The following is a 21,647-nucleotide window of genomic DNA, read 5'->3' on the forward strand; positions in this document are numbered from 1 at the left end:
ATATGATCCATCATGGGGGATGTATGGGGGCTTGAATAGGTTGATCAATGAAAGTAGAAGCTTGAAGGAGCACGTTCCACATAGCATGGGTCAGGAATCTGGAAGCCAGGACTAGAAGCAGGACTAGATTTTAAGGTTTACTTAGAGTAACCTACCTTCACCAGTCATGCTATCCAGAAGGCTCTGCAACCCCCTCCCCAAAAGCACCACCAGGCTTCAAACACATTATCCTACGGGAAACATGTCACACCCAAACTCAAATGCAGTACCACAGCCTCTATGCCTGGTCCTAATGGTGGGCAGTGGACTGAAACACAGAGTTCCAGAGCCATATATGACTCAGTTATCACTAAGCAGCAGAGCCACTAGCAAGCTTCTGTCTCTGCAAACTGCACATCCAGTGATCTTCTTGTTTGTCTTGTCAACAGCCTTGCCCCACAGAGTGCCAAGTGTCTATTACATAAAGATTTGTCTGCTTGAAAATACTTAAGGGTTGAATCCAGGAAGAAAGAGGAGCTGGGGTTAAGGTGAGGACCACAGACCTCCGGCATTCACAGATCAAACCCAAAAGCACCTGTCTACACTGTAGAAATCAGCTGGCATCTGACCACTGGGTAGCAGGCACACTGGATGCATTTAGACCCCCAATATTCTCCCAATGCAGCAGACATAGACCAACGATGTCCTCACCCTGCATCTGGGCCTCAGAGCACAGTCTCAGAAGGACCAACCCACAGAGGATTTATGTTCCAAACTAATCAGAAACCAAGACTAAAAATGTCAGTTGGAAGGAGCTTTGGTCAGCCAGTCATATAATCCAGCCACCTAGAATGGGCAAAATTATACTACAGTTATCACTATCACCCACAGGCAAAGCCAGAAGGAAGCGTGCTCTGAGCCCAAAGCTACTGATAGGTACTATAGGCGCCTCTAGTAGTGGAAACTAAAGGCAGGGCGATGTGACTGTCCAGCTTTAAGGTCCCCATCTACTTCTACCATCCCCCACCACCATGAAGACTCAAGGCTATGTCCAGATGGCCACTCTCTAGCTACTACAGCTTGAATATTTTGTTTGGTTTGGTTTGTTGAGATGGTTCTCAATCTGTTAGCCCAGAATGTTCTTAAACCTACTATGTAGATCAGGCTGGCCTCGAACTAATAATTCTTCTACCTGTCTTCTGAGTGTTAGGATTAAAGGCATGTGTCACTGTGCCTAGTCATATAGTTTTTAACCTTAAGTAGCCCCAAATGCTTATATATGAAGGGCCTGCTCCCTGGGTTGGCACTATGAGAAGGAGTAGAAACATTACCAGGTGGGACCTAGTGGGAGGTCTTTAGACCATTGAGAGTGTGCCCTCAGAGGGACTATGGGGTCCTGGTCTCTTTCTCCTTTTTCTATTTCATTTCCCAGGCATGATGGGAGCGGTTTGGCTCCTTGCCACAGCCACATGCATCCCAATATACTACAATGGGTGCCCAGCAGCAAGTGAACCAGTTGTGATCTGAAACCTCAGAACCTGTGAGATGGAGTGAACTTTTGCTCTGTGAGCTGGTGACATCAGCATTTTGTATAGTGATGGGACTCAACTGACACACCTACTGGGACCTCCTTTCTTGTGAGAATCCAGGATCTCTCTCACCTGGAACACAACACCACCCTCAGGATCATCTAAAGGAGGCATCTTCAGTGGGAGGGAAGGGGACATGTCAAAGTAGAACAATTTGATCCTCAGATGAACAAAGTAAACAGACATTCCAAGTGGCTGCTGGTCATCCAAAACTCAGTCCTGTGACACAAACTTAATTTCTCTACCTGAAGGAATTATTCTTGCCTCCTTAGGGAGGAAACAATAAAGATAATTGAGAAGCACTGTTCTAGAGACTAGGAAACCTTGCCTCACAGTTTAGAGCAGTGATTTTTAACAAGCAATGGCTCTGCCCCACGGGGAACATTTGATGGAGTCTGGAGACACTTGTGCTTTTCACACCTCGGGGATGTATAAGTGCATCCATAGACAACTCTGGGGACAATGCTAAACATTCTACAATGCACAAGATGATGCTGGCAAAGCCAAAATGTCCCTATTGCTGCCATTAAGAACCAGGGTTCAGAATAACAGGAGCCTTAGCTTTCCAAAGCTCAGATCCTGTGATCAGCAACTCAGGGAACAAGCTCTAGGCTGGCCACTGGAGCCTATAAGACACACACACACACACACACACACACACACACACACACACACGAGAGAGAGAGAGAGAGACAGAGACAGAGACAAGAGAGTCAGACAGAGACAGATACACAGAAACAGAGAGATAGAACCTGTAAGAACTGAGCTGAACACATACACACAATCAAACACACACACACACACACAGCCTGTAAGAGACCAGAGAGAGAGAGAGAGAGAGAACCTATAAGAACTGAGCTGAACACATACACACAATTACATACACACACACGCACAGCCTGTAAGACTTGACCATACACACACTCACACACACACACATACACACATACACACACACACAATCACACAGAGACAGAGAGTACAGTTCTAAGATGGAGCATGCCAGCCCCAGTACCTCCCAAATGCCAGAGGGAATGTCAAGAAGAAAGAGCCACAAACCTCATACAGCTCTTTTTTCTAATATTTTTAATGTGTATGTGTGCACATGGACATTTGTGTATGTACAGGTATGTACATGTGTATTCATGTATGTACAGGTATATACATGCATATAGAGGCCAGAGGATAACATTAGACACCATCCTCAGGAATCCTAACAGCCTTCTTGGGGACAGGATGGAACAGGGTCTGTTACTGGACTGGAGCTCACCAAACAGGCTAAGCTGGCAGGACAGCAAGCCCCAGGGATCCTCCTGCCTCCACCTCTCCAGCACTGGGATTAGAAGTTTGCACAACTGTCCATGCTCAGCAGTTTCACACAGGTGCTGGGAATCAGACACAGGTCCTCATGCTTGCAGGATGAGGACATTGTTGGCCTCATGCTTTATTGGCTAAATCTCTCCTCTCGTTCTAAAGCATGGACACAAGAAGGTAAAGCGAGAGCCCAGCATAGTCTTTCTCATTCCTCAAGGGAATCACCCAGAGTTGGAGATTTCTACCTCAGATGCCTCTCTGATGGCTCACACAATGGAAAGAAAACCCAGAGCAGACTAGATAGTGGTGACACAAAGATAACAGAGGATCCCTTTCGTAAGCTGCTAAGGACCAGGCATGCTCAGTATTTCTGATGGTCACCGGTTGGGAATATTTGCTTATACATAATGTTATGTCATAGAGATGGAACCCAAACACAAAGTGATACTATTTCATCCATACTTGATACACACAACTGGAAGAGACTCTTACATTACAACTTCAGTATGCCTGCCTTTTCACTATGTCCCATCACATCAGGTCAGTTGTAGAGTTTGCCCCTGTGGCATGGTCTCAGTACTCAACATAAACTGTAAATTTTAGAGCATTTCAGATCCGGATGCTTAAGATGAAACACCCTAAATCTATACCAAGAAGCACGACCAGTATTTCCAGAACACTGAGTCCTTCTGCCTGCCATGTGCTTTACAGTCAGTCCGCTGACTCACTGCTAACCCAAGCAGATGGTGGCTTCCTCAGGTCACAAATGAGGAAACTGAGGCACAAAGAGGTTGGTGAGCAACATAGCCGAAGAAAGTGCCAAACCGAGGAGCCAAAGAAGCAGAAACGGAAGCAGGGGTCAGATGGCCGACAAGTGATCAGAACAGCATTGGGCTTCAGATTCAAGGCCTATCCACGACCACCAAGGAACCAGGCAAATGCTTTTAACTCCAGGCATGGCTGCAGGAAGAAGGCCACACGGCTTCCGAGAAGCCAGGAGCTAAAGCTAAAAAATGGTGAGGAGCAGGCAGGTGAAGCATAGAGCCAACAGAAGACTAGGAAAAGAGATGAATGGGTCACACCCCAGGAAGGAGAAGAAATGGGACAAACACCAGCAAAGGTCACTTACCTGAGAAGATTGAAGCGAGCCTGAAGATGTCGGAGAGGCGCGAGGTCACAGGCTCATAGGGGGAAGCCTCGTAGAACTCCTCACCTGGAAGAAAGGTGGGCATGAGATACAGGCTTCCCTCAGGCAAAGCACTCAATCAGACAGCGACTCTGCCTAAGGAAGTTCCATTAGCATACCCCAGGATGTGAAGGAGGGCAGCCCTTGCCAAGATGGAAAACAAATGCTTTGCTGGCAAGTTAGGGGTGAGAGTTCATTTTGTAGAGACAAGTTATTTCTCACCAGTTAGAGCAGGTATGACTGCCTGCCATGTGACCTCCCTGCAGGGCCAACTCTCTTTAAAGGAGTCTGGGAAGAACAATAACTCTCAGAAGGTCAAGTATACATCACAGAATCTGGAGACAGGGGTCTTACTAAGATGTTTTAGTTCAATTTCCTTGTTTCGCAAGAGAAGGCTCTGGGGTAGCCCAGCAACGTTTGCCTAGGGGTGGAAGTGTCCCACAGCTTCATGTGGCAGATCCAGGACTAAACTGGTCTCCTGGGGATTCACACTCATAATTTCCCCTTTGCCTCACACCATATCATCAGAAAGAGTCTAGCTGGGGACACTGAAAGTCACTAGGTAAAGGGTCTGACCCCACGCTCCTATCCACCTGGCCTCTAACACACACGCTTCTAACCTATCCTCTACCTGTTAGCTCATGCACCTCCTCAGAGCTTCAGAGGACATTGGAGGCCTGTAGTAGAAAAGCAAGTGAATGACAGGAAATAAATGGCCCAGGATGCCCAGGAGACCCCACCACCACATTATCAAGAATCCCACGCCCTCTGCAAACACCTTGCAAGAAAGGGAAATATCCTCAGGAGACCTGACCAGTGAGGAGAAATCAATGCAAACTCACTCAGACTGTGTGTGTGGTGATGGGGAGGGGCAGACAGGGGGTGACCCACAGCCTCACACATTGATTTTCTATCCAGCAGGGCCTGGCGCCACGGGCAGGCACCCTTGCCTACAGAGAGCCTGAGTGAGCAGCATCTATGGGGGATGTCCCTACCAGACGGAGCAGAGACTACCTCTGCAAGAGGTTCCTTCATCTAGCCTCAGAGGCCACAGAGAACCAGGACTGGAGATCCAGCTAGCTCTGGAATACTTCATAGCTGCTAAGTTCTTTCCTCACTACAGAAGGTGTGTACAACCTTGGCCACAGACATCCAAAGCACAGGGAAGAAGCTTCCTCCCTCCTGTTAAAGAACCTCTAGCCTGCATTTTTGCCTTATGTGAAATGCTGGGTGCCAGGCAGCACCCAGCACAAACAGTGTGTGCCCCACTAGAATCGAAAGTTGATCCATTGCCTTTTGAGGTCTAAGTGTCTACTGTCCATTGTACCCACTGAGGCTTAACTTACTCTCCCCCGGGAGACCCTGGGGGCCCCCAGGCACTGCTTTGTAGTAAAGCTTACTAAGAGCTTGAGAGTTGTTGTAAGGAGAAAAAAAAATAAAGTTGTGCTGTACTTTCTGCACACCAAACATACTTCAGACACACTAACTTACTCTCTTCTTTGCCACCCTGCGAGCTAGGCACTATTGCTCACCTACTGTGCTGACAAAGATCAAGGAACACAGAGAAAAGTAACTTTCTCCAAATGATTTAGTTTCATCACCAAGTAAGCAGCAGAGCCTGGCTTTAAACCCAGGGTGGTGGCCCTAGAGCACAGTGCTCTCTCACTTTATGCTGCTTTCCAAAATACTGGGTGGCCCTTCAATAGACCCTATGGTTAGAGCTCTGCTGTCCTTGGACTGCTCCCCAGCACTGTCCAACTGCCATCTTGCCCGACTGCAGGAAACACAGCCATATGTCTGGTTTTAGGGCAACCCACACCCTTAGCTAACCAGGGGTTCGTCCGCTCTAAATGTACCGTCATTTAAATGGTCTGGTCCTGTAGCTGGGTGCACCAGGAGGTCAGGCCTGTGCCACTGAAGCCAGATCCAAGATGTAGATCCTGGGAACTGTCACTTGGGGCAGGCTTTTGCTCTTTGTGGTCTAAAGATTAGGGGCCCTGAACTTCAGAGTCAACTGTGGAGCCGCCATTGGTGAAATCCACCATGACCATACACAGTTGTAATGACAGGAGAAAAGAGACCACACACACACACAGACACACACACACACACCACTGTCCCAACCACAGGATCACCCTCAGCACAACTGAAAAAAAAACCTTGATAAAGTGTAAGGGCCCTGAATTCAGCTACCAATTTGCTGGTATGCCCTGGACAGCCATGCCCTGAACTACCCCTGTGCCTCAGTTTCCCCTACAACCAAGGCTAATGTATTATACTTCTGACTCCCTAAACTCAGTGGCCACCTCTTCAGAGGCCATATGCCTAATATACTGGCTCCCCTTCCTCCAGTGCAACCTCAGCTACTACTATGGGTGTAGGTCCTGGCCTTGGGTGGAGGAAGCAAAAACCTGGGCAAGTCTCATCGACCTCAGGGTCAGAGAAGAACCAAGAATTGGAAGAAGGTCCCTCCAATCATCTCTCCTATCTCAGTGGCTCTTGCCCTCCCCTTGACCCCAGATCTAGCCCAACTACTAAGTATTATTAATGTGCAGGGAGAAGGTACCCATAGCCTCCTCTAGGGAAATGGCTCAACCTTACCATGAATATCTAACTCTCGGGTAGACCTTATCACTGACATGTTCAAAGGCCTCCTGGCTTCTCCTGATAGAGAATCTCCATCCCTGAGATCTAAGAGAAGTAACCTCTTAGAGAGAAGAGACACTCTTCTGTAGAAAGGGGCAAGATAGGATGTATTTCTGGAACCCTCACTGGAGAACATAGGTACTGCAAGTTCTGTGGGGCCAATAAAGTATGGGGCATACAGTAAGTAGTGTTAACACCCTGGTCATTGAGAGAGTTAACCCAAAAATCATCTCAAGACATGGAACCAGAGAGAGAGAGAGAGAGAGAGAGAGAGAGAGAGAGAGAGAGAGAGAGAGAAGTACAGTGAGGTATTCCAAGTCCAAAGGGGCCTTGAAGACCTCAGGGTAGTGACAACCAAATAGACAAGCCTGTGCTCACTGCTGCCACCACAGAGCTCAGTGCTGCCACCACAGAGAAATGCCTCATCTCCCCTGCTTCTGGTCACAGGTTGTCCTGAAAAATGCCAAAGGAAGCCACCAAGGTGATAGCACTGTTCCTGCTAAGAAAGCCAAATCAGCCTGGGGCACCTCTAGTCAGCTCTTCTATCACCTGCCCTGTCTCCTGTTATGTAGCCCAAGCTAGACCACCTCTACTGGCAGACTGAAGACATAAGTTCAGTTCCCAGCCGGCTCACAACTGTCTGAAACTCTTTTAACTCCAGAGAATCTGGCTTCCATGGGCACCTGCACTCACGTGCTCATAATCATATGCAGACATACACACCTGCACGTAATTAAAAATAATGAAAAATAAATACATCTTAAAAGCTCTGAAAATGAAAACAAAAGGCAGAACTATCCATCTCCAGAAGCAGGAGGTTTTAAGACATGTGTGCTGGAGGCAGACCATTAGGTAAATGGTTCCTCGTGTCATGTATGGAGAAGTACATATGTGTTAGGACAGTTTTACCTTCCTCGGTGCTTCTAGCTTTCAGAATGGAGTTTCTAGGGAGACGTGACCACCTAACACCATCACTAAATGCATATACTTTCTTTTCTTATGTTCAGAGCATATCTGACCCAACTTGGTGACTGCCGGAGAGCTCTCTCTCAGGACTCTACTCCCTCCTTTCATTCTTCCCTTCTGGTACTCTGCAAAGAAACTCTCATCTTAGGTTAGTGGCCCAGCTCAGGCTCTGGACCCACCTCCTGTCCTCATCCCCAGAGGCACAAATGCACAGAGAACCTTCCTATCATCTTACCCTAGCCTCTCCATCCATCCTCCTTTGGGTTTTAGACATCTTTAAAAGAGAAAATAGGTCATCCTTCTGTAATCTTCACACACACACACACAATCTGGGAAAAGGTATCCATGGTCTTCATGTCCAATCCTCTGCCTCTGCAATTTCTCTAACCAGGGCCCTGCCCCTAGAAGCCACCTAGGAGGCTTACCTGAGTGGCAGCAGGGATGCCTCGGTCTTTCTCCTGCTTTACCTGAAGTGTGTGAGCTGCTGCTGAGAGTCTTTTCTGTTTCCTTGATGGTCCTCCTAATCCTCTTCCAGAGCCTTCTTTGCACATTCCCTTCTCCAGCCTGTCCTTGAATGACAGTGGTCCAGGGGCACTTTCACTGCCCACTGATCTGACTGTATCCACTGTCTTAGCTCCAGCTTCCAAATACGGGCTGATGTACACCCAGAATCTCTCTAGAACCATATCCTCCCCTGAGCTCCATGCATGCATGTCTGCAGGGCTTGACCAATGACAGATAGGGATCCCCAGAGAAACAGCAAGACCTCTGCCCTCTTCTACCTTGCGGGCACTGGTAGCCACTTCTCTTAGCCACACTCCTCCTTCCTATCTCATAGGCAGTAGCTGCCAAAACCTGCTGGTTCTACCTTGTTAAAAAGCACTTAGATCTATCCTCCCCTTGGTTGCCCTGTCCTGTTCCTCCCACCATGATTCCTGCCTGGGGTCACAATCCCTACAACTGGCCATTGTCCCCAGAACTACATGGACACTCTTCTGAAGCATCAGTCTAATCAGATCCCTTGAAATCTGAATTAAAACCATGCAGGCTTCCTCTTGCCCACCAGATCTTCTTCCTAGCCTCCAACCCTTCTGATCCATGCTCTAGATTGTCCAGTTACTTACAGTTCTTCATGAAGATTTAACTCTCAGGCCTGATCCTGATGTGCCTCTCCCTCCACCTGCCCACTCTCAGTGTGCCCTTCCCCTGGGTGGTGTGATTCCATTCCAGCCTGGAGACAGTATCTCCCTGCCCCCACCCCAACCCCAACCCCAGAAGGCTCTTTAGACTTTTTAACAAACACTTAGCTGTTCCTCTGAGATGTCCCTACTATGCCCTGAGTCTTTCCATCATAACACTTATGCCTTCAAATGGTAAGTACCACCTTACTTACTGAACCCCAGGCTTTAAGTTCCATGAAGGCAAAGGCTACACTAGATTCTAGACTACACAGTAACACACAGCAACAGTGTATTCTCAATACATATTTGCTGAATTAGTAAATGAACATGTTGCCAAGCTGATCCAGCATCCTGAAGTCTATGCAATCTCAAGCCCCTGTCTGGACTGAGGAGGATTGAGGAGGTGTCATTGGGAGAGGGGCTCTCAGGTTCTGCCTTGGGCAGGCTTCAAGAGAGATTGCCTAGAGTCATAGAACCTGTTGCGCATGTCCAGTCCTGAGATCCTAAGCTCTGTATAAAGTGCCTAGGTCAGCCATTAGACCCAGAGACCATATGAAGGAAGCAAGACTCTGGGCTCTGCTCCAGGGAACAGAGCATCAGAGTGGCAGGACCTGATAACTCCTGTTCTCACTTGTATGTCTGCCTGGTGTCTCTCTCCTCTCGTGGTCACAATTTCCTGCTGCCCTTGCTTGCATCCCTTCATCCAGCTCATCCTCCACCCTTGTTATCTCCCTTTCTCCATCACCACTGACCTCCTAGGAGGGGTAGCTACTTTCTCTGGATTCAAAATAGAGAGCAAATCAGGTAACCCTTTTACCAAGTTCTTCCTTCCTTCTGAACCCCTGGCCAGATACATCCATTCCCTTACCCATCACCACCCTTCCTTGGAGCCCACCCAGGCTTACCCTCTGTCAGCCCCAGATGGATGCTCCAGTAGATCTGCAGACACTGCAGCTCCTTCTTCATGCCCCGCTTGCAGCGGCAGTCATACAGTGGGCTTTCCTGTAAGACCTCCAGGGCCGCCTGGCACTCCTTATTGGCCAGCATGGTATTGCGATCCCGGCCTGCCAGGCACTGCCGAAGGGTGCGGTACCTGGAGCTGCAGTTGGATTCAGCCGCACACAGCTCATTGGCCCGGACACAGTCCACTTGGGGGCGCCAGCCGTGGAGCTCAGAGCCCTGCAGGGAGGAAGGGCTGGCCAAAGAGCGGAGGGTTTCGTCTGGGTAGTGGGGAGGGAAGACAAGCATGAATGAGGGCCACCACAATCTCTGACCCCAATGTAGGCCTAAGGTTTGAAGGAACTTCTCACCCACTTCATATCAAAGTACACCAAGACCAAGGTCAACGCAGACCCAACCTAGTCAGCCATGCTCCCCTACAACCGTGGTTCACATTCATTTCCTCTTGAGCACAATCCTAGGCAACAGAACACAGCATGATAAATCCAGGAAGGCCTTCACTGAAACTGCCCGAGGGCTAAGATGCCAATAGTCCAGACAGAATGACATGGCCTCAACCCAGAGTGGCAAGGGTTATGCAGAGGGATCTTGCTTGCCTCGACTCCCATTGGGCAAATCTCCGCTCCATCCAAGGTATTGGTTTAAAGGCTCCAAAAGTCAGTTAACCCTCAGAGTCTGTCTGGACCTTAGGCAGAACTCAATCAACATCATATTCCAGGGAGGTTCGGGTCCAACGAAAGGAGATAACTCAAGGTCACATACAGAGAAGCAGAAAGCCCCCTCCAGCCTAGTCTCATAATTCTGTATCATCGGGCCTTTAGAAGACAACCAGAAACAAGCCTAACTCAATCCAGGAGGCCCAGGAGGGAGAAGAGGAAAGCAGAGACCCCTTTCAGGCCTTGCCTTTCTGTATCTGCCAACTTCACATCAGACAGAGGCCTGACAAAGTGTATGCACGGTCAAGTTCCTCCCCAGGCCCCTGCAAAAGAGACAGCCTTAGCCAGAGCCAGAGCTGAGGGGCAAATCTGCTCCCCTGTGCTCCTTCCCCATCATGACTTGCCTCTCCCACCTCCACCTCTCATCATCTCCTGCTTCCTGTCTCTCAAGGATTCTGTTCTCAACATACCTCACCACCTTTTCCTTTTAAATGTGCTCTCTCTCTCTCTCTCTTTCTCTCTCTTTCTCTCTCTCTCTCTCTCTCTCTCTCCCTCTTTTTCTCTCTCTCTCTCTTCCTTTTCTTCCTACACTATTCTGAAATTCCTTTCTGTTTATTTTCTTCCTTCCAAAAAGCAAAATAATAAATCAACTTTAGAAAGGAAAGAATTTTCCTCCTTCAGGCCCTGCCTTCTAGCCTGAGTCCGACTTCAGCCCACCCCCTCTTATCTGCCTCCCACAGTGTCCCCAGAAGGGAGGGGCCTGAGGACTGGACATCAAGGGCAGAGAGAAGCTGGCCAGATCCTTTCAAAGCCAAGCTTCCAAAATGGTTTCCTCCAGATACAGACAGCATCTTCCTGTCTCCCAGTCCTTCCTAAAACCCTAACTCCAGACCCTGCCCCTCAAAAAGCCACATATCTCTGCCAGAGCAAAGACTGCCTTCTGCAAGACCCAAAGAATAATTTGAGAGGCTTCCTCCACTCCTTCCCACCCCAAAACAGAATAAAATTCTAGGCCAGTCATCCCTTCCTGGGAATACTGCATAATCCCCCTACCCCATCCTCATCCAGAGCTGCCGGGCTCAGGCCTTCTCCCTAGGAGGCCCTGCTCATGGGGGAGCTACTGCAGGAAGACAGTGACACCTACAGGTAGAGCTGTACACAGCAAGCCTGTCACTCCCCAGAGCTGTGGGGGTGAGGGGATCATTCCCAGTAGGAAACAGCAAAGGAGATGGAAGGGAGTTGGACTCCCGATGGAGAAGGCTTCAGTTACAGCAAAGGAAAATTTCTTCTCTCGCTGACCATACCCCTGCCTCAGAACAGAAAAAGCAGAAGAATGTAACCACTGAAATAAGACAAGTGGTAGAAAACTGTACAAAGTGGGAGTTGCTGAAAGCAAGGTCTGCTCAGGCACTAGCCTGAGATGTGTCCTCCACAACAGCTGAGGTAGCAGCTTTCTTTCAAGGCTTCAGCAGATTCCTGCATCCCTTTACAGGACTCTAGTGCCTCTGGGCCACCCAGGAACAGCTGAACTACCACACCCCCAACTTGCACCTGTCAGCTGCTCCTGGTCAGCCAGCCAGCTCTGCATTCTCACTGACTTTGTCCCAGGGTTTCATAGGGCTTCACCTTCCACCTGACTGAGCTAAAGGTTTAACCGTCCAAGGGGAGCACAGAATGGGACATGGAGGCTCAGAATGGGACATGCGGGCACCTTGGGCCTTCTACACACTCAGAATTTACACAAGTTGAAAGTCAGTCTGCATTCCAGGGAATGCAGAAACAAAGCAACTCCTTCGGCCTGCCCTGCAGTTGGACCCCAGAGCGCCCTTGATGTTCTTAACACAAGCCTCTATTGGCTCACATGCCAGTATCAAGGGCTTCCTCATCCTGTCAACTGGTGTTCATGAAGGGCAAGGATATGTTCTACAGAGGACCAGGACATCCTTTCAAGGACTGTCTCTATCTCTGGGACCCGCTTTCAAAACTCCCAGAAGTAACCAACCCAACCAGAGAAGGAAATCACAGTAACCTGGAGAGGTTAGCCAAGAATCAGAAGAAAAGGCTACCTTCGTGGCCTGGAGAGAGAAAAATTTGGATTTATCAAGAATAGACAGTCAGTATGGAACAGTTCCAGGGAGTGCTGGGGGTGGGGGGAAGGTAGAGGTCCAGATTGCCCTCCTGTATCTACAGGCCCCTCAACAGCCACAATGTGTGCTAGAATACCACTGGGGACTTGGTCCTCTGCTCACTCTGTTCCCTCTCTCCATTGCATCCTATGGCAACATTGGAAATCTGGATGGTTGGGCTAAAAAGCCCTTTCTCACCACTGCAGTTCCTCTGACACTAGATCTCACTCAGAACCTTTGGGAAAGGCATCTGAAGGGGGCGGGGCACTATTCACCATGGCTCCAGCCAAACTGCTGACTTGAGACTGAAATCCCAAACTGCTAAGAAACCTCCACGCTAAACAGACTTCCCAAGTGGTTCCCAACTATATAGTCTTCTAGCCAGGAAAAGGCCTTCGGATTTAAGTTTCCTTCATGCCATTCACCCCACCCCATCAGAGCTTTCCAGAATCCCCTGGTCTATCATTCCCTTGAGCCTTTTGTCCAGCTTTGGAGAGGGACTTATCAAGGGATAGAGAACTGAAGGGTCATAACTCAAGGAGGTGCCAGGCAACCCTCTCCTTCACTTGCCATCTCAGCCCTGGGGAGCAGGCAGTGGTGGACATCTCTGCTCTCTGCTCATACTCTCTACACACATACGGGCACATACCTGTACACACCCACTATGAGCAGGATGCCCATTGCCACCTCTGAAGAGAGCTGACTCCTCAGCTAGGAGCACCTGATGTGCAACTTGGTCCCAGAGATAGGGACAGTCCTTGAAAGGATGTGATCATCTACCAAGGCCTCTCAGAGGGAACCCCTATACCTGGAAGCATGCATCCTTTATGAGGGAGGGGTGCAACTAAACAGCAGGCAATCTGGCTGGTTTTACTGAAATGCAATGTTTTCTTCTTGGCTCTGATCATTCTAAGACCCTAGAAAGCCGTGTTTTCAGACCATTAATGAAGAAAAGGTCAAATTTTGTGACAATTCATTCAGAATGAGTTCACTTCCCCAAGGCTGCTGGAAACGGCTGCAGGATGAAAGTGAGCCCAGAGCATCTTCTACCCTCCTACCCACAGGGTTACTGACACGTGGAGAAAGCAAGAATGGTGAAGGCCACACCCCAGGGCAGGGCTATGTCCCCTGGGAATGCATAGCTGGGAGGTAGAAAGTCTGTGAGCAGGCAAAGGGCCCAACATACAGGCAATGTTGACTCTCCCTGACTACAAATCCACAGGGCCAGTCTGGAGGGCACTTCCTAGCCCGTGCTCTTCTTCCACAAGCAAAGTCAACCTCCCTGTCTGGGCTATCCAGAGCCCCTTTCTGCTGAAGGTAAAGATGAGCTCTTGATCCCTGCTTGGTAGCCCGCTCACTCTGGACTGCCAGCAAGCAGAACAGCACCTATATTGAAAGCAGATGTCTCACACACACACACACACACACACACACATACACACACACCACTGCACACACACGCACGCGCATACACACACACACACACACACACTTTCTAGAATTCCCTAACAGTAATCTTGCCTGGGGACCCTGTGTCCACACATAGCCTTGCAAACATCTTTTCTTAACCTGTGTGAGAGGAAATCGCTATCTATCCCTAGACCTTGCTTCCCAAGCAGCTGAGATTTTGCAAAGTATAAGAGGAGGGAGGAGGCGCTGTCGGAGCTCAGAAACACTGGACAGCCACTCTTCCCTGTCACAGAGGGAGGGAGCTTACGGGATGAGCAGTATGTGGTCTTTGTTAAGATCTGCCCCCCCCCCTTCCTGCTTTCCCCACACCCTCTTCTTCTTTCCAAGGAGCAAACTTTGGCCTCTTCTTTCCCATGCGACTAACCCTAGGCCCCAGGGTGGTTGCTCTTAAGGCCTTGAACACCCATTTGCAAGCATGAGCTCCACCCACCCATCTGGCTTGGAAAGGGAGGCAGTGGGTAGGAAGAAACTTGCAAAGTGCTACCGAGAGTGGAGAGAAAGGGTGCGTTCCTGAGACTGATTGGCGGGTAGGAGGTGACTATGAGGGCTCCCCGCAGACGTCCAAACCAGGACCTCCGGCAGAAACCCACCGACTCAATAGCTCCCCGCCAGCCTCTACCCCTCCTTTCTTTTACACCAAAAGTTCCATTTTTTTCCTTTCTAAGTTGTTGCAAATTGAACCCTTAATTTTGAGGGAAATGAGCCTTATCAAGGCCTGCAAGTAAGAGTGTGTGTTCGTGTGTGCGCGCGGCGCGGGAGTGCGTGCTGAGATGGTTTGAATGTTGGAAGTCTCCTTCTCAGTCCTCCGCGCAACCAGCCAGCCACTGCACAGCTCCCTCCTCCAAAGCCTCCCGGGCAATTCGTCTCCCCGGAGCCCCAGGCCCCGGCTCCCAGCTCGGCGCGCTCTCCCGGTGTCTCCTGCGGCGCCTTGCTCGCAGCCCCCAATCCCACCCCCCCGCATGCCCAGCTTCCAGTGGGCGACTGAATGCGCGCAGCCCCTTGTGGCCCCCAGACTCGCCACCTGCAGGTACTCACCTAAAAAGAAGAAGAGGCAGAAGGCGTTTGCCAAGATCATGTTAAATAAATCCCACAGTTTTGTGTGTATGTGTCTTTCTCCCTTAGGTTTAAAAAATAAAATAACGATAATAATAACAGCCAAGCAATGATAACGACCCCCAAATCCAATGCGGAGATCCCGCCAGGCGACCGCCGGTTGAAGATCCCGAGTCCTGGGATTCTCGCTGCTGGCTGGAGGGGGAGGGGTGGGAGGCGGGCGGTGGGCTGCCTCTTGACGTCCCCCCTTGCCACTGAAATCAAACACACGTAGCTATGTGTCTGGCTGCCTTCTAAGCCAACAGCCTGGTCCTGAGGTCAGCCCAGCCCTTCGCTCGCGCGTCCGGGAAGGCGTGAGTCCCCGTGGGTCCAATTCCCCTGCACTTCCCAGGAGGGGACTGGAGAGGTGGGGGCGAGGCGATCTGAAAGTGAAGGGCTGGAAGAAAGCAGCGAGGGAGGGGGGTCAGAATAAATGCAAATAGGAAAGAAATCCACCGACGGAATAGGAGCAATCCGGTAGGAGCTTCTAGGACGGGAGACCAGAGTCGCTTCTTTGGCACCAAGAAGAAGAAAAAGATTCAAAAAAAAAAAAATCTTCTCCCGCTAACCCTTGCTCGGCTCACTTTTTTCTAATGGAATTCCAGTGCCGGTGTGCCTGTGCTTGCGTGTGTCTTTCCTCCCTCCCTCTCTCCCTCTCCTCTCCCTCGCTCTCGCTCTTTGCTCTCGATCTCCGCTCTCCCTCACTCTCTCTTCCCCTCCCTACTCTCTCTCCCTACTCCCTCTCTCCCTGCTCCTCCCTCCGCCCGCTCCCTCCCCCTTCGCGGCTCCCTCGCCTAGGCTCTCGCGCCTCGCCCCTCTCCTCTGCTCGGGGCTCAGCGCCCCGGCTCCCTGGCGGCTGGCGGCGCGGAGCGCGGGAGCGCGGCGGAGCAGCTACACTCTGCAGCAGCGGTAGTAGCGACTCGGCGGCGATGGAAGCAACACCGGAGTGGCGCTGGCGCCCGGGAACATTGGCCTAGGGGTGAGCTCCACCGCTGGCTCCCTCGGCTCAACTGCCTGCCCTTCCTGGGACCAGCCTGCTGCCTTGGCCGGAAACCGACTAGATCCCCCGGCCAGTGTCCACGCTCAAACCAACGAAGCCTCCCGCCCCCACCTCTTCATGCAATGTCTCATCCTGGCTAGGCGAAGGCTTGCGTTCTCCAACTGCCACTGCCCCCGCACTAGACCACCAGGGCCATGAGGTTTCGGAAGCCTGAGCGAGGCTAGGGGACACTGAGGTGCTGAAGCCATCCTGGAGGCGTGGGGGCAGGGCGGTAGAAAAAACCCTGGCGCGGTGGTCCAGGTCTGGAAGAGAGAGAGAGAGCATCACTCTCTGCAAGCTGATGTATTCCTCGTGGGGAGCCGATCTGAGCGTCTCCCCAAAAGCACTATGGAACCCAAAGACGCCCTTGTAGGCCAGTCCTGTCTCCCTGGGTCTAACCCCGCGCTCCTACACGTGTGTTCTGCATGCGGAGCTCAGGAACTTTTACCGCACACTGGTGCCTCGCTTGCCACCCCACCCCGCGCGCTCTCCCCAACACACGCGCACACACACATCAGCTTTGCAGCCATTCCAGACACCTCTTCCTCGGTTGGTCTCTCCTTTCCCCAGACCAGAGAGAAGATTGTCTAGGGGTCCCAACTACCTCCTCCAAGGCCAGTGAACCAGCCACAACCGCGCGTGAAGTATCCAGCCCGGGTTGACACCCCACCCTATTGGGGCGCCCCAAGACAAGGGGCACCCAGGCCTTCGCTTCCCACTCTCATCCCACACACAAAGATCTCCTGGACTCCCTAGAGCCAGTCAGGGAACTATGGCCACTCCCGGTTCCCGAAGCTGCGGGTGGGGACCCTTCCGGATGGAGACTCCTCCCCAAACCGGGAAGGGGGACAACTGATCCATCTGTCTTTGGGCCCAGCTCACCGGCATATTTTAGTCATAGAATTTACAATAAAAGCCCAGAAGCACCGAAAAAGAAGCGTCTGGCTGGAAAAGGGTTGAAGGCGAAGTGAGGTTGCTGACCGAGGTGGCAGGGCAGCAGACAGGCGGTGCACACGCCGCAGCGCTCTCGGGATCACACAGTCCACGCACACCGGGCACCCTAGCTCCTTGCTCCTCTCTGGCACACCCTCAGCTGCCCTGGCATTTTGCACTCCTATATCTTGCACGCGACCCCTGGGGCCAGGTTTAGTATATGCTTCGTCAACTTTCCACGTTGAAAAAAAAAAAAGTGGTCAACATCCCAAGCTTATTTGGGAGTGTCTTTTAAAATACATTGTTAATTATTAAGGCGATGGAACAGACGAGGTGCTAGAATTTTACTTAGTGCTCTTAGTGTGAAGAGAGGGGTCACTCACAAAACCAGCAGCCTTAGCTGCTAGTGAGAAAGCTAGAGGGAGCAACTTCCATCTTGTGGATTTAGGCGGGAAGGCACAGAACAGGCATCTCATCTGGCCATTGAGAGACAATGGTCCTAGACCCTACATCCAATAATAACACCACTGTGATAGCTGGGTAGGGAAGAGTTCCAGCATTAAGTACTGAAGCAGCAGAAGGCTGGTTTCTCTCTGTCTCTCCTCCAGGCCGCTGCTGTATCTTACTTCCCTGAGTCTCCTAGGTTCTTTCCAAAATTGGGGAACTTACCGATCTGATGTCAGCCAAGTGTGGGTTAAAAGATGAAAAGCAATGAGATATACCTCTAGGGACTCTTAGCCCAGAAGCCAGAGGCTGGAAGCTTCACCACTAAATAAATTAAGCCTCTTTCTAGCTGGCTCATCTACTTCCAGACCCTTCTGATGATCCAGGTGTTGACCCCACCACCCTTAAAGGCCTCTCCTTCAAGGATTCCCTAGAGGCTTCAAAATCACCGCTCAGAAATCCCTCCTTTGCTCAGACCTTACCTTCATTTAGCCCCAGTTGAGTACTAGGGGGAGAGGGTTCTGAAAACTAGCTAAGTGGGCTGAGAAAGCCATAGAAGACAGCCAAGGATGAGCTTTGCTGAGTTCCCATGGGAACAGAATCAGGGGATTCTGGGAGCAGGAGGTGAGTTACTTGTGGTGCATCAGCCTTCAGGATCACCCAGGCCTCACAAAAGGACAGTGGGAAATATTCACCACCACCATCCGCCCTGTTTTCACTATGGGACATATTTACTTTGAGCCCTCTTCCCTCCTCTCTGCGCCAAGATCCACCACCGGCTGCCAACTGCCAAGGCGCTGTTCGATAGGGCACACACTGTCCATTTGCCAGGATCTGCTGAGGAGAACATATTAGGCAGAGGGCCATTTAATCTCTCTGGGCCTCAATTAGCTCATGTAGAAAGTGGGGATGTTTCTTCAAACTGGGTTTGTAGAGATTAGACAGGACACTGCACCCAAAGCTGCTGACAGAATGCCTGGCTCACCCCTTTCCTACTGGGTCCGAAGTGTGAACGAGGTTACAGGAGCTTAGAGCAATGAGAAGCAAAGATTAGACAAATAGTGAGGTTTCAAGAGAAGCAGAAAGTGCTTTCTAGAAGATTGGAGACACTCTTGCAAGAGTAAGTTACAGGGGAGTGTGGTGCCCTCTGGGAGATGAGACATGATGCACTTTAGAACCTAAGATACAGGCACAGAATTCTGTGTTCTTTTCTGCTTTCCTGGGCCCCACCTTGCTGCACCTGTGCTCACACAGGGGCTATCCCCTGGACACAGATGGAGCACTATAACGTGCAGGGGTGGGGAAAAGGACACATGAAACTTACTGCCTTCTCTCCTTTGTCTTGTGAAGAAGATTCCCTCAAGAGCAAGAACATCGTGGAATAAGGAAACACAGAGTAACCCCCACACATAGTCCACAATTTCTTCCTTTAGTATAAGGAAGAAGGCTGGGGCTCTCTTGCCCTCCAAAGGGAAACCAATCAAAACTTTAAAAATAATAAGATAGCACTCCCATCATGCTAAGACACAAAAGGAACCACAGAAGGGTACTGTGTCCATCTGTGTCCAGGGGGGGTTGTTGCCTCTGTGTGAGCACAGGTGCAGCAAGGTGGGGTCCAGGAAAGCAGAACTCCATAGGGCAGCAGCCTAAGTCAGGATAGTCACCATTAGCCACCCAGAGCAAGCTTACCTTATCCTTCCTCAAAACTGTTTCAAAGTCTGTGGGAACAGAGCCAGGGTGTCTACCAGGGAAACATTTGGAGACAGAGTTAGTCATGTCTCTATGAAAAGAAAGGGAACAAGCCAAAGGCAAACTGGATCCCAGTGAGGGGAGGAAAGAAAATCCCCCTTGATTTTGGGATCGCTGTCCAAAGGGATCTCACTGTTCACCAAAGTGAGATTGCTTCTGGAGACTTGAACAGATTTGGCTAAGGACATTTTGGACATGGTAGTTATGCAGGAGGCTACTGTGGTGAGGAAGGACTGAGACATCCAGTCACTGAGAGGAACCAAGGGCACAAGTGGAAGAAGCTTGGTGGGAGGTGATCTAATAGATCCAACTGGGAGATATGGTAGAGGACCACATATCACAGGCTTTCGACTTGAGCCCTCTGGGAGCCACTAAAGGACTAAGCAGGTATGTGACATCATAATTTTAGTGATACTGATATGACAAGTGTATGAAAGATGGAGACCAGTTGGAAGGCAGTTGTGACAGTCTTGGCCTGAGGTAATGAGGGCCCCTAACAGGAGATGGCAGTGGGCATGGGCAGGAGATGGCTGTCAGAGGCAGTGCACTCTAAGATGAATCAGCAGGATGTTGGTGACAGCTTGGACTACCGTGGAGAAGAGGAGGGAAATTGCCATCTACCCAAGAATCACCAGTCTGAAATAAAGACAGCAGCTCTCATTTTGTGGGCTCTGTCCTGGGAAGAAAAAAAAAATTAGTAGTTAACTTGATGGTGCGATATAACTTAACACTCTGTTAATTCTTATGATAAATCCATGGGTCAGGTTGGTGGTTTAACTTATACAAAGTAGTCAGGCAGCGGGGCTCTAGGGTCCTGTGTTAGTCAATCTGGGTACCATGTGAATAAACAAAATGACAGCAGCCCCGAGTCTATAAATTCTGTGCCTGCATTAAGGACATCTGAGATAATCCCTTTCTCCCTGCCCTGTCTGGAAAAAAAAGAATCATGAGAATTAAAACCCTTTTTGTTATTTATACTTTGGACCTGTCTGGCTTCATCCTTGGAGCTCAAGGCTCGAGGCTAGGAAGGAACTTGTCCTCATAAAACAGCTCTTATGATATCTAGTCTTGTGTCTTGCACCTGGATTATCCCTGAGTTTACCCAGCTCTCTTCCAGTCCCTTTTGCTTTCTCATGATGCACAACCCCAACTAGTATCCCAAGGCACAGCCCTGAATAAAAAAAGGTGCTAGCCTGGGGGTTAGCTAAACCTTCCAGTTCTCTCAGAGTGAGCAAGGCTTCACAGCAGGGTGAAGGAGACCAGAATAGGCAGAGAGAGGCATACAGCACTCCAGGATATTGATTTCTCTAATTGATGTCAGTCAGTGTTCTGGTGCTTCCCTTTCCCTGTAGAGGTAGGATCTTTCGCAAGAGGTGGGATCTCTCTGCTAAGCCTCTTCCCAAGACCCAGGGACTGTTCTGTGACCTCACCCAGCCCGAGGAGCTCCTCAAGCTCCAGCATAACCCATTGGAGAAAGCAAAACCTGCTTGTTTGGAGAAAGAAGGGGCAGGATGGAGCTGCAGCCTTAATTCATGTACCCTCTGATGGAGATGCAATGCCTCACACAGCACAAACACTCACCCCATCCAGGTTTTATGGCATCCCTAAGGAAGACATGACCAAAACTAGCCTCCCTTCTAAATGGACCAACTTGGGTTGAAGACTGTCTACAACATAGCTAAGATCACGGCCCACTCAAGGTCATGACATATGCCAGCAAGCTTCAGAGCTGGGATCAGAAAGCAGGTCCTTCTCACCCTATGGTAAGGAATGAACTCTCACTAAAGAAAAAAAATCTAGCCTGCTGATGTGCTACATCATTCAAGACTTTTCCCAGGACAGGTGGCTGTTGGGGGAAGTGGACACAGAAAAAGTACCCAAGGCACTTTGGGACATGTCTTAATGTCATCCGAGACAAGCTGGGCACAGCTGGTGTTGATCTGAACTCCTTTCACCAGACTTCCAAAAAAAGGCTGCACCCCAGTCCTTCCTTACTGCCTGCAGGCTTACCCATCACAGGACAAATAAGCCAGGAAACAGCTCTTCGGCAGAGCTATGGCAGGCAAGACAAAACCCCAGCCATTGACTTGCCTTGCCGGTTGCCTTCACTGCTCCGCTGCCTGTGGATGGCATGTATTTACCACACCCAGCCTTGGGCTGGGACCAATGCTGTATTTGACAGCCCCCAGCTGCCTGGAACAACCCCTCAGCTTCTCTCAGTCACTGGCCATCTGCCAGGCTACTCGGCTAAGACTGATAGGGGCAGTAGCTGCTTCTGCCAAGACTCCTGAACAGCTCTTGCTTCCTGGCACCCCCA

General features: G+C 50.3%; 1 protein-coding gene across 3 annotated transcripts in view; it reads right to left on the reverse strand.

The window, feature by feature from the left end:
* The window catches only part of Gfra2 (GDNF family receptor alpha 2), an 89,400-nt gene extending 72,575 nt beyond the window's left edge, over positions 1–16,825 (reverse strand). Inside the window, exons 1-3 of one of the 3 annotated variants that reach the window (XM_076930755.1) lie at positions 16,809–16,825; positions 9,767–10,081; positions 4,012–4,095 (exon numbers count right to left, since the gene is read on the reverse strand). In XM_076930755.1, the coding sequence (XP_076786870.1) occupies positions 4,012–4,095; positions 9,767–9,908 (226 nt within the window). In that variant the 5' untranslated portion in view covers positions 9,909–10,081; positions 16,809–16,825. Of the gene's footprint in view, positions 1–4,011; positions 4,096–9,766; positions 10,082–15,108; positions 15,929–16,808 lie in introns of those variants that run through there. The other 2 variants (XM_034498641.2, XM_034498642.2) reach the window with 2 other exon arrangements.
* Positions 16,826–21,647: the final 4,822 nt, after the last annotated feature.

Source organism: Arvicanthis niloticus, chromosome 3, assembly GCF_011762505.2.
Source record: "Arvicanthis niloticus isolate mArvNil1 chromosome 3, mArvNil1.pat.X, whole genome shotgun sequence".
Classification (NCBI taxonomy): Eukaryota; Metazoa; Chordata; class Mammalia; order Rodentia; family Muridae; genus Arvicanthis; species Arvicanthis niloticus.